At 43.8% G+C, this 13,683-nt stretch overlaps 1 protein-coding gene across 1 annotated transcript in view; it reads left to right on the top strand.

Moving 5' to 3' along the window:
* The first annotated feature begins 11,070 nt into the window (after nucleotides 1-11,070).
* LOC131224304 (uncharacterized) overlaps nucleotides 11,071-13,683 on the top strand; it is a 76,720-nt gene continuing 74,107 nt past the window's right edge. The window contains exon 1 of the mRNA XM_058219826.1: nucleotides 11,071-11,205. Coding sequence (XP_058075809.1) covers nucleotides 11,071-11,205 — 135 coding nt within the window. The remainder of the gene's footprint in view (nucleotides 11,206-13,683) is intronic.

The following is a 13,683-nucleotide window of genomic DNA, read 5'->3' as shown; positions in this document are numbered from 1 at the left end:
GGAAGATTGTTTCACAGTAAAGAATATATTGTAGAGGATAATAAAATAAGGAGAAATAGTTCTGAAAATGGACGATGAACGACATAGAAAGGCAACCATAAATATGACGTATGCGATCGAATTGTCAAAATCTTCTATCAGAAAAGTTAGTCTGGAAGACCTAACTTCTACCTATCGTTAAAAGGATGAACTGGTAAAAGAATCTATTAAGCAAAAGAGACTTTTAGGGGCATCTGCATTCGAAGAAAATGACATGCTTTGGATATTGAAACGATTGTTAATAATGGATAAAATTGAGTTACCATGGCCCAAATATCCAAATGGAAAGAAATGAGTAAGAGAAATATACAAAACCATGATATGAAGCGTATTCATTGTGGGGATAAATTTGCATCAATGCACTTGATAAATACTAGGTTTGTCAATAGTACATCAACCCCGAAGGGGGGCAATTTTGGTTCCGAAGAGTATCGATCTGATACTTCCAAACTAGTAGGGGGTAAGATGGGTGAACAATAGAAAAGTTATAGAGGTCAGAACGATGTATTTCTCCCTGTATATGAATAAAAATGTAGATTTTCAGATATGTCAAGTTAAAGCGCCAATGGTTATTGCCAAACAAAAAGCGCCAATGGTTATCGTTGTGCCAATGGTTATTGCCAAATGAAAAGTGCTAATGGTTATCGTCGTGCCAATGGTTATCGCCAAATGAAAAGCGCCAATGACTACTGTCGAATCATCAAAACCCGTCATCACCATTGCCATATCGCCTACACGACACGAAGGCCATTTTATTATCCAAATTTATCGAAATTAATAGCATCGCCAAGATGATACACTATTCTAACTATGAAATTTTATTTTATATCATTGGCAAAGGGCGATATATCAATTTTGATTTATTACCTTTAGTAGGGCCTACGAAGCCAGTTGCATATGAATATCAATGAAATATGGTAATCTATCATCTATGGTAGTGGGATAAGCTTATAAAGCCAACCACGTATGAAATCCTATGACAACGATGGCGATCTATCATTTTCAGTAGCAGAGCTGAGCTGTAACACCTCAAAAAAATTCGTACAAATACCTAAGTACCACCTCAGGCAGAAATCCCTAAGGACCGTATCCTGTAGAAATTTAGACGAAAATTAATTAAGTACTAAACTGAATAATCAGTGGATTTAGCTTGAACCACCATTTACACAAATGGCAAGACCCAAACCCATCAAAATCGCTAACTTGACACTACTAGAAAACCTAGGAGAAATCCCATGAGCCTGTTGCTCTCGGGAATACATTGAAACTCCATCTCGGAACTGGACCGTACGTTGAAAGTCCGATGATCGTGAAACTATAAAATTATCTCCTTCCTACTAGGCTTGACAACCATCGCGGTAATCAAGCCCAGATGGTATCTAGAAATGCACAACTTGAGCCCTGAGTGAAGTATGTGAGAAACGCAAATATCTTTAGAAAACGTAATAAAACTTAAGTAAATTGGGCCATTCGCTCACACGCAAAATTGAAGATTTTAAACCGTTAGTTTCTGACCAAACTTCACCCATGAGAAAAGGAAATTTCACCGTTCATATCCGTATACTTGTGGCCCCAATTGAGTAAGTATGACCGTCGATCTGACATAGGTCCTCCACGGTTGATCAGCTAATCTGATCGCACTGAAATCATATCCTGGCATAGATCCATTGTTAGAGAATTTACCCTACGACGTATGTGAGTTCTGGACCTCCTTATGTGCCCTGTTTATCAAAAACAGTTGCCCTTTGGATATAACCTAAGTATACCATGGCCATGGGCCATTTACATCAGTTCTAGGCCTATGTAAAGCCCTTAAACCACCCCACCTCTCTCTCATACGAATTTCTCCAAACCCTAGGAGAGAGAAGAGAAAAGAAGAGAAAAGAGTAAGGAGAGAGGAGGAATCTTGGGAGATTGCTGCAGTGTTTCTCTCCCACTACTTCATGCCTCGAATCACCTTCCCATTTCACTACACCATCGATTTCAGCTACGATTTGGGTAAGAAACCCTAACCTTAATCTTGATTTAGAGATCCAAATAGAGTAATTGACAAGTTAGCTAACCGATTTCATTATTTAGGTACCCGACGTTCTGTTTTTGGAACGTAGGATTCGAACCGCATCTGAATCGAGTATTTTGACAAAAGGTGCGGACTATAAACATTTAGGTTATGGTTTCAATGCTTTCAATGTCAGCTACTAATTTATGTCTGACTTGATTGCTGCCATGTTGTCATAGATACGCTATTTTCGATATCTTTTACATGTATAAACTATGTTAAACAAATATGCATCCTATGTGTTTGTTGAAATATTTGAATGAGCATTTAAATGTAATTTGAGCTTGCCATGATTACTGATCTAGAGTTAATCATTGTCATATGTACGTTGATCTCCCCATATAAGGAATTGTTAATATATGTGTTGTAACTAACCTAGTCTATGTATTTGGTATAGTGTAGTCTAAGTGTTTGTTGAATTGTCTGAATGAGAAATTGTTGATGATTTGTACTTATTACAAGTATTAACTTAGGATTTTGTATTGCCTTACACATGTATAGTTCTTTCATGTAATCATCTTTGCCTGTATGCAAAATATGGATAAAATGCAAGTGCTTGGTAACGTGGTCAATGTGTTTGATAAAATGCTCAAATGAAGAATTTACTTGGATTGTTTGTTGAATTTTGAAATAATTATCACATGTGTTTACTTACTGCATATGAGTAAGATTGGGGCTACAGTGTAGCCCAGGCAATCAGTAATAGTCCATGTATAGGTGGCTGAATTAGTCTTGCCACATTGTGTAACTCGATAAATCCGAGTCACAAACAATTATCGATAGTGGCTAGGCCACAAGGGGTGCTTATGCACTCCATGCAGAATAAGTCAATATGTGCTCGTGCCAATCGAATTTGCCAAACAAACCGATTGGCCTATTGTGTGTTTACCCTGTACGGATATCACGGCTTGAATCTAAGATACCACTTACCATTGTAAAAGCCTGTTTCAACCATGGTACCTCGATCCGCTAAGACACATGAGTCGGGCATGGTGGTATGGGACACCGTGGTCGAGCTGTCGGCCTACGCTGGGGTGACGAGCCTCCCCGTAGTAACCAGTGAGCAACCCAAACTCGTGAGCCCGGCATGGTGGTATAGGACACTGTAAGCCCCATATCCTAGACTATACTGTTCCATAGACTTCCGCAGTCTTCCCGATCGAATTTCGGCAACCTCGACCCTTGACCGGTATTTACGTGCGACCCTAATTCATAGGCCGTCAACCCAAGTCGACTCAACCCAAGACTTGTACCATAGCAACCGCGCCATCGCCGTGGTTCCGATGCCGCGACTCGTGCACCAAGGCGATACCTTGGTTAGGAGATGTGGGCCAGCGTTCGGTGAGAGAAAAACGCCACGCGTACGAATTACGAGAGAATCTCTACGAGATGTCACATCAATCAATCAATCTCAACATGTCAAGTACACATCACCTTTCACCCATTCCCAAGCAACCACAAAAGTCAAAGAGTTCTTACAAGCCCATACCTTTCTTACACCAAAAATCTAAAAAGTCAAAAATCTCTTACACACCTATCACTCACCACATCCATCACTCCATCACCCATCACTGTCTCTCTCCCTTTACAAGTCTCTCTCTCTCATTTTCAAACTCATTCCCAAGCAAGAGAGACAAGCATTTCCAAGCAACAAGTGTGGCCCACCTTCCCACCCTCTCATCTCCCATCTCAATCATACAAACCTCATCTCCTCCATTGGAATCGAAGCTAAGGAGCTAAGGAAGCCAAGGGAGCAAGAAGATCAAGTGGTGGGTGCTTTGATAGAGTAGTTTTAATGTTTTTAAGATGGGCCAAGTGAGGCTAACTGACCAATGGTTTGGATCTCACTTGGGACCCTAAGATGTGGCCGATGGCCCACTTTGATCATCATGATCATTTCATGATGGGGCCATTCTCCATGGACCCCATTATGATGTTTATTTTTCTTGTATACCTAGGGTCATCTAGACCGTCTATTTTAGTGGAGAAGGGATCTCCACTGTTGGATTTTGATTTAATGGGCCCATGCGTAATGGGACCCACTTGATGTATGATTTAGTGCAAGGGAGGGCCCATAGTGTCAGGGTCCCTCCATCACACGTGTCCCACTCTCTATCCCTCTCTCCCCCTCTCTATTTCATTTTCTTTTATGAGATCATGATATGGTTGTGTAGCCCACTTGAATGGACCCCACCATAAGGCATGTGTTTGATCCAAGTGATCCATAGGTGGTGGCTCACTTATATGTGTTGTATCCACACCAACTGTGCATTGGTGGCCCACCTGAGCAAGACCCACCTTGAATGTGTGTGTTATGGCAAAGTCGTCCAGCGTCCAGAGACGCTGGATGTGAAGTGAACAAAATATAAGCTTGATTCATCAAGCTTTTGGGTGGACCACGAGTGTAGGCCCCACCTTGATGAATAGTTTTAATCCAAGTCGTCCATCTCATTCTCCAGATTATTTTAGGCATTGAGCTGAAAAATGGGGCCAATCTGACTATCAGGCGGACCATAGCATAGTAAACAGCGTATTTATCATTGAAACACCCTCCCATGTTTCTATACACCGAAATATGCTCAATATTGGGCTTATTTTGCTTGGCTTGAGCTATAGAGGGCCATTGGACGAAGTGGATTCTCAGACATGGGCCCCACATGTGAAAAACCGTGGGAAAATAAAAAAATAAATAAAAATAGATGCAGCAGCTGCGCTGCTGCTGTCAGAAGGCAGCAGGCGCTGCTTGCACACCAGCGAACGGGCGGACGGGCAGCAACCCACGGGCCCAGCCGTGGGCCCCACCATGATGTATATCTGTCATCCAACCCATTCATTGGGTGGGCCACTCCCTAAAGTGGACCCACCCCAAAGATCAACATGATTTGGAGCTCGGGTGGCCCGCATCATAGGAATCAGTGATGATGACCGTCTGCCATGGAAACCCTTTTTGGGTCCACAGAAGTTTTGGATCAAGATGGAACTTGTGTTTTTCCTTTCACTCAGGTCCGTGTGACCTTGTCAATAGGTTGGATGGCGGGGAAACATTATGGTGGGCCACACACGTGGAATCCACCATTGTTGTATGTGTTGCCACACCATCCACTGCTGTGGATGGTGGAACCTACCATGATGTATCCATTTTTTCACACCGTCCAGCGGACGGTGGAGCCCACGGTGATGTATGTGTTTTATTCACACTGTCCAATGACAGTGGGACCCACCAGGATGTGGGTGTTGCATCCAAACCGTCCATCCATTTTAGAAGCTCATTTCTTGGTTCGAAACTAAGAATGAGTCAGATCCAAGGTTTACCATCTACGTGGACAGTGACATCCACCATTCAAAACTTTTAAGGGCCACCTGTGATATATATATAAGGCCTATGTGTAGAGCCCACCTGTTGCATATTTATAGCCCATTTAGAAGGCCCATTGTGATGTATTAGGGCCCATGGATTGAGGCCCATCTTAATTTAATTGTGACCATCCATTGAAGCCCACCTTGGCATTTATAAGGCCCATGAGATGGGACTCATATTGATGTAATTGTGGCCATTGGTGTGGCCCATCTGATATATATATATATAAGGCCCATGTCACGAGGCCCATTTTGATGTATTCTAAGGCCCATGGGTCATGGCCCATTGCAATGTACTTAAGGCCCGTTGGTGAGGCCCATTAATACGGCCCATTTGACGAATATAAGGCCCATGTGATATGGCCCATTTGATATATTGAAGGCCCAATGGGATGTACCTAAGGTCCATTGCAATGTGTGATCCCAACATGGTTTATATAATGATGTTTACAACGGGCTATGCCTTGGGATTAATGTTGGTTTGACGTCCACATTGCAAGTATAGTGTTGGTTAAATGTCCACATTATGACTCTCCCTAAGGCTCATTGATAGGCCCGTACATGTAATGTGTAGGCCGTTTAAGCCCATCTTCGCTATGAACTGCATCCATTACCATATAACATGCTTAGTATAGTTCCATGATTCACGATCATACGCATCATATGTATGCATGATATGAGAAGTGACTGAGCATAGCATATGCCTTTGGGCAGATTGTTTATGGGTTCCCGGATAGGCAGTGCTGCCCTACATGAGCGTATGATACGCGCAGGACTGCTGCATGACTGGATAGTGTGATTCATGCATTTGCATTGTGTGATATTGTATTGTACGCCCTAGCGATATCAAGGTCGTAGCCTCTACAAGCGTATCGTGGTTGGCAGGATTGGATACTGAAAATCTTGTTCTACATGGGGTGCTATAGATATCCCTGGGTGAAAGTTCCTAGACTCTTATGGTACCAAGAAGTTGCTCCAACGTCTAGACCGAGTGGGTGCATGAGCGCCTAGTGCCGATTACCAGACGGTTGCGCTTTCCACTGTGTCGTGGTCGATTCGAAGGGGGTGTGGCCTTACCCACCCGAGAGGAGGGGGCAAAGCTAGGCTGAGTCTGACCAGCTCGAGGAATGGGTCCACTATTGACGAGCCGAGCCCGATATTGGCAGGTGGATAGTGAGGTCTTTTCCACTCACCTTATTGCACGCGATGGGGCAGCAATCTGGCTTGGAGTGTACTAGACCCCGGTCATATTCCAGAGTTGAGCTGTATTGATATGTGAACTTAGATGAGGATTCACATGCTTGAGTTGCATTCCACACCCCATGGCCTTGGTATGGCCAACATCATCCATGCCTCGCATTACATAGCCTTGGTACGGCTCATGGCATTCATGGATTCATCAGCATATTTCGCATTACTCTGATACTGCATAGTTACTACCTTACACATACACTTACACTACCCTCTAAGCTTTCAATAAGCTTATACATGACCGTTGCATGCAGGTAATATTGGAGCACAGCAGCGCTGAGGTAGGAACACTTCGTAGATCATCTTGGAGCTTTTTGTTTATTATTATTGTATTTCCCTTTATACTCATTGTACTTTTAAAGTTTTTTATCATAGTGAAAATGTGATGGAGTTTTTGGTTGTTGTTTGTGGGTTATGCCTTTGGTTATACTTATTACGAATCAAACTGATGTTGAAAATCCTCCTCGTAGTATCCCAGGATCGGAACTTGGAGAATGGGTGTCGTGAGCCAAGAATGGGGTTCTACGGAGGCTGTCGGCGCCGGATTCAGCGACAACCTTTTTGCGGTCCCAATGTGGGTTGGGGTGAACCATCTGATCTGGAACCCCTTTGAAAATATCGCTCTAGTTGGTAGGGCATTGGTGGAGTGACCTTGAGTATAAACTTTTGAATTTGCCTATCGACTGCTTTTCATTAGGGGTGATGCCCTACAACTTTCTTATCGTATGTGGTTAACTAGGATTAACGACCCTAGATGAATCCTTTATTTGGGTTAATGATATAAAAAGGAGGTACCTTAGCTTCCCGAATCTTTTGTATGAATGAGCCTAATTAAGTACCTGGCTAACATGACCATGCACCGCATTGCATGTGCTTTGGTGAGGAAGTTACACTTTAGGGAGTTTGTCATGTGCGAACTTAGTTGTCGGAGTCGCTTGTGAGGGAGCTTTATGTGAGGGCATGCATCATTCCTACACTCCATTCCTGCATTAACAAGAGTAGTTAGGAAATAATTGTTGTATTGCTTTATCATTACTACTTGATTGACTTGATAACATGTTAACCTTTGCCTTATAGTACCACTGAGTTGATCACTCACTCCCATCCTTGGACGATGTTTTAAAACACCAACTAGACTCTAGTTTAGATGCAGGTGATGATGAAGCCTATGCAGCGGAGTTGGACTTCATAGATGAAGAGGAAAAATTCTCCTACGTTCATCTCTCATGCAGGTCTATGTAGACCTCGTGCTGATTCAACGGGATTATAGGGACATATGGATTAGTTGGACACTTTACATTTTGATATTTTGTCAATTTTGGAACAATACATGTATATATTCAGCCCAGTAACATACTCATACTCTAAAGGTTGTGAAACACTTACCTGATCAAATATATATGTTTTAGTCTTCCGCTTGCTTAAATTAAGTTATCTCTAAAGTATGATGTGTCGTTCTAGTATAATCTCACTCATGTTTAACTCATTCATATGGACGAAATCTAAACATCATCATCTATATTGCATAAGTGTTGTACCGGATCTCGGGAGTGGAGCTTTGCTCGAACTTGAACTCTGGGGTGTTACAAGTTGGTATCAGTGCATGATTTGGATTAAACTGGACTTGGGTTATAGGTAACACGACGCACTCTGACTTAAGAAGAGGACGATGGAATTTAGAAACGATAGTAGGATCCTAAGTTTCACCGACAGGCTAGATTGACTACTTTAGAGTAGCCCGTACACATCCAAGATCATGTGGATTGATCTCATTCACTTTTAGGCTGTCAATCGATGGGTTTGAACCATAATCCAGTGAATCCTAAACTTGAAACAAGCCAAAAGGCACGAATATGCACTTGTTGGACTGAGAAAGTACATCTTACGAGCCCGGGGGCCCAAATCGTAAAATCCAGTGGGACCCAGGGGGTCCCCCGCATGTATACGGCACCCCGGGAGGGGGTGGCCACCACCCCAGGGCGGAGCCACTGCCAGACACCCCAGGGGGCGAGCGGCACCACCCACCTTCACCGCACGGGTTGCGGTGCACCGCCGACCGGCTAGACGTGTGGCACCCTCCCATGTGTGAGACCACCTACTTAGCCCCTCTCCTTGCCCCTTTGCTCATTCCACCCTTTTCTAACCCTCAAATACCCCCAAACCCTCTAAAAACTTCTTTTCTTCTCAAATATCCTCCTCCACACATTCAAATCTTTCATTTCTTCCACATCCTACACCCATCCACCACCATTCCCCTAAAACTATCTCTTACAAATCTCCATCTTCACTATTTTCACTTATTTAAGCACAAGAAAAGCCCTCTTTTGTATCTTATAATCTTCAAATCCTACAATCCACCTCATTCTCCAAACTTCTCCACTTCCATGGAACGCGTTGAGTTTTTCACCGCCATTTTCTCCATCTCATCGCTTCTTTCTCTCATGGGAAAGAAGAGAACGGCCCCGGATGAGGCCGGGCCAAGCCGTCCACGCCGTACTACAAAGAAGACGATCGCCAAATCAAGCGCAAGCGCCAAGCGGAGGTCGAATGAGACCTTAATCCCTGAATCCTGTTAGAAAGGTCTCTACCAGCGGGCGCCGAGCTTGGTAAGTTCCGCGATCGCAAAGTCGTATTTGAAGCACATGTCAATGAGAAGTTATTTGGACTGTATCCAGTTGTTGACTTTCTCCTGGAAAATGGGTGGGGTCCCATATTCGAGGGAAACACTCATGCAAGTGAAGGCACCATACGAGCCTTCTATACCCACATACAAAAACCCAATTCTAGAGCCTCTCCAATTTACTATTCCTTTAGGGAGGCAGGAAGCTATAGTAGATGTGGATGTGAAGGCTTGTATTATGAGAATTGAACGTGGTGTGGTCCATGTTAGTGAAACTCATCTCACTAGTGAGCGAGAGAGAAATCGCCGCACACGTTTCCTTTATGGCCAACTTGAGGAGTGAAGGCAAGAAAATAGACTCGCATCAACACGTATGACAACAGACTTCTGCCTGCTCCACCACATATGCACGTATAACGTGTATTTTAGGTGGAGTAACCGCACAGAATGCACTCACTTCATGGTAGACTTCTTGTATAGAGTTGGACAAAGGGAGAAAGTATGCCCGCCTACTCTCACCCTGTCTCAGATAATTAGGACCGCATGATCTACTCGGGGAGATGCCTCACTCCTTTTTGGTTGACTTATTTGTAAGATTGCCTACAACTTCAATTTCAGACTCCATATGGATAACGTCACCCCAATCCACTTCATCAGTGAAACCACACTCAACAATATGGGCATAGTCCCCAGGCAACACCAAGCAAGGCTTGATGAGTACGGGGACGAGATAGAAGAAGAAACTGAAGAAGAGGAAGAAGTGAAGAGGAGGTTGGTAATGAAGAAGAGGATAGCAATGAAGAAGAGGATGGTAGTGGAGAAGAGGAAGGGAGGGAGGAGGAAGAGCAGGAAGAAGAAGAGGAGGCCCAAGACTCAGATAGGGGACCTCCTAACCACCATGATCGGGCCACCTTAGAAGCCCGCATGGCTAAAATTGAAGAGAACTAGGCTCAGTTGAAGCAAAAGTTTGAAGAGAATCAGGCTTATCTGAAATAGAAATTCAAGAGAATATTGCGCACCTTGAAGTCCCTCTTGTGCTGTATGCAGGATAAGAGTGCGCCTCCACCTTTGCCTGAGTTGGAGGACTAGTCATGTGTTGTCATTGTCTTCTTCTTTTCTGTGTTTCTTGTCTTCTGTGTAATAGCCTTGGTTGGCTTAGTTGGATGGTATAGTGGTTAGTGTTAAAGTTTTTTGTTAAATTAGCTCACATGCATTCTCTGTCATAATTCATGTAATATTACATCTCATATATTGTGACAAATTTTGGCTAAATGAAATGCAGGAAACTTCTTTTGATTTGAAATGTGTAAAATGTTTGGAAAAAGTGGGTGGTATTATCCTAATCTTATACACGTTACACCCTATGTTGTATATAGGGAATGCCTCCGAAAACCACTCAGAATATGGCACATCTCACACTTGAAGGATGGATTAAAGGGGCACCTCCCCCAAGCGATAGTCATACGAACCCCGGCTTGGGGCCGAATATTGAGACAATACTAAATTTACAGCCGGCCACTGGCCCCACCAATGGGCCAACACCTAGTGCACCACCGGTTCTGGGATAGAACCATGCGTCCACCTCGATGCCACACATGCCTCAGGCGGCTTCTCCTCCTGATAAGTTACAGCAAATGATGCTCCTAATGCAGCAACAACAACAAGTTTTGGCTACGATTACGAAGGTTATTGCCCAAAACATGAAGTAGTCCTGCTTATGCCACCCATGCAGCTCACTGGAACGATGAATATAAGTAGCTTATTTGAGCGCTTTCAGCGCTTCTGCCCTCTCACTTTTGCAAGTACTCCTAGGCCCGAGGAAGCTGAGTACTGGCTGGATCGCATCTCTAAGATGTTGAAGCCGTTGTATTGTACTGAGGTAAAGCAAGTGGAGCTTATTACTTACATGTTCAAGAAGGAGGCTAGTCTCTGGTGGGATAGCATCCTACGAACCATCCCCACAGGCTATATGTGGACGTGAGATGCGTTCGAAACTCGTTTACATGAGAAGTACTTCTCCCTCACTTACTGTAATGAAAAGGAGGGTGAGTTTCTCCACCTCCGACAAGGAGGAATGACCGTGGCTGAATATGAGAACTGCTTCACGGAGCTGGCCAAATAGGTGGGACCCACCCCCACGTGTGGGGCCCTCCCTAATTTACGTGACCATCCAAGCCCTAGACGGCCTGGACGTCATGCATTTAATATATGTATTATATTATATATATTATATATATTATATAATTTATATCTTATATGTACAGTTACTATGGTGGGCCCTACGTGGGACCCACCTCTGTTTTGCCTCTGACTTGAGAAAGGAAAAGAAAAAGTATAAAAATAATAATAATAAAAATAAAAAGGCAGCTATGCTGCTTGTTTCAGCAGCCACTGCTGCTCTCTCTATCTCTCTCTCTACCTCCATCTCTCTATCTCTCTCTGTCTCACTCTCTTAACGTCTAGAGCCCTGTGGGGCCCACCATGATGCACGTGTGATCTGACGGTGGGACCCACACTAGATGTATGTGTTTCATTCCCCTTGGCATGGACCCCAACGATGTATGTGCTCTATTGACACCGTCCACTAATTAAACGGCGGGGCCCACTATGATGCATGTGTCGTATCCATGCCGTCCAACCATTTGTGAGATCATTTTACAACATGAAAAATAGTAGTGAGCCAGATCTAAAGTTCAAGTAGACCCCACCAGTTAAGTAGTGTACCGTGTCATCCACCATTCAAACCCCTAAGGGCCATGGTAATTTCCAATTGTTTTCATTTTATCTATCTCTATCGGACCTCAAACACATAAGGGTGGGCCCGATTTGATATACATATGGTCCATTTGACTCGGCCATTTAAATTGGCCCATTTGACTAGGCCCGATGCGATGTACTTGGGGCCCAGTTAGTTAGGCAGATATGATATACGAGGCCATTGTTGAGGCCCACCTTGATATGCATGAGGCCCATATGATTAGGCCCATCTTAATGTAGTTATGGCCCATCCATTGAGACCCACCTGATATGCATAAGGCCCATGGGTCGAGGCCCAATTGGATGTACACAAGTCCATTACAATGTGTAACTCTACCATGGTTTGAGTAATGATGTTTTTGATAGCCGTGCCTTAGGAGTAATGTTGGTTTGACGTCCACATTGCAAGTATAATGTTGGTTAAATGTCCACATTACAACTCTCCCTAGGGCCCATTATTTGGCCCGTACTCGTTGTGTGTAGGCCGTCTAGTCCATCTGCATTGTAAGGATAGTGCATTACTTTATAGCATGTTTAGTATAGTTCTATAATTCATGATTATATGCATCATATGTATGCTTGATATGAGAAGTGACTGATCATAGCATATGCCTTCGGGCAGATTGTTTAGGGGCTCCCAAATGAGCGGTGTTGCCCTACATGAGCACACGATACACGCAAGATTACTGCATGACCGGATAGTGTGATTCATGCATTCGCATTCTGTATGCCCTAGCGACATCAGGGCCGTAGCCTCCATAGGCATATCATGGTTGTCAGGATTGAATACCAAAAATCTTGTTCTACATGGGGTGCTATAGATATCCCTGGGTGAAAGTCCCTAAATCTTTATGGTACCAAGAGGTTGCTCTAACGTCTAGACCAAGTGGGTGCATGAGCGCCGAGTGCCGATTACCAGACGGTTGTGCTTTCCACTGTGTCGTGGTCGGTTTGAAGGGGGTGCGGCCTTACCCGCCCGAGAGGAGGGGGCAAAGCTAGGCTGAGTCTGACCAGCTCGAGGAATGGGTCCGCTATCAACAAGCCGAGCCCGATATTGGCAGGCGGATAGTGAGGTCTCTTCCACTCACCTTATTACGCACGATGGGGCAGTAATCTGGTTGGAGTGTACTAGACCCCGGTGATATTCCAGAGTTGAGCTGTATTGATATATGGACTGAGATGAGGATTCGCATGCTTGAGTTGCATTTCACACAGCATGGCCTTAGTATGGCCGACATCATTCATGTCTTGCACCGCATGGCCTCGGTACGGCTAATAGTATTTATGGATTCATCAGCATGTTCCGCATTACTCTGATACTATATAATTATACTACTACCTTGCGCATACACTTACACCAACCTCTAAGATTTCCATAAGCTTATGCACAACTATTGCGTGCAGGTGACGTTGGAGCACAGTAGCGCTGAGGCAAGAGCGCTTTGCAGATCATCTTGGAGCTTTTTATTTATTATCATTATATTTCCCTTTATGCTCATTGAACTTTTAAAGTTTTTGATCATAGTGGAAATGTGATGGAGTTTTTGGTTGTTGTTTATGGGTTATGCCTTTGGTTATGCTTATTACGAATCAAACTGAT

Source organism: Magnolia sinica, chromosome 13, assembly GCF_029962835.1.
Source record: "Magnolia sinica isolate HGM2019 chromosome 13, MsV1, whole genome shotgun sequence".
NCBI lineage: Eukaryota > Viridiplantae > Streptophyta > Magnoliopsida > Magnoliales > Magnoliaceae > Magnolia > Magnolia sinica.
Note: the sequence above shows the minus strand (reverse complement) of the source record. Positions and strands in the feature narration are given on the sequence as shown.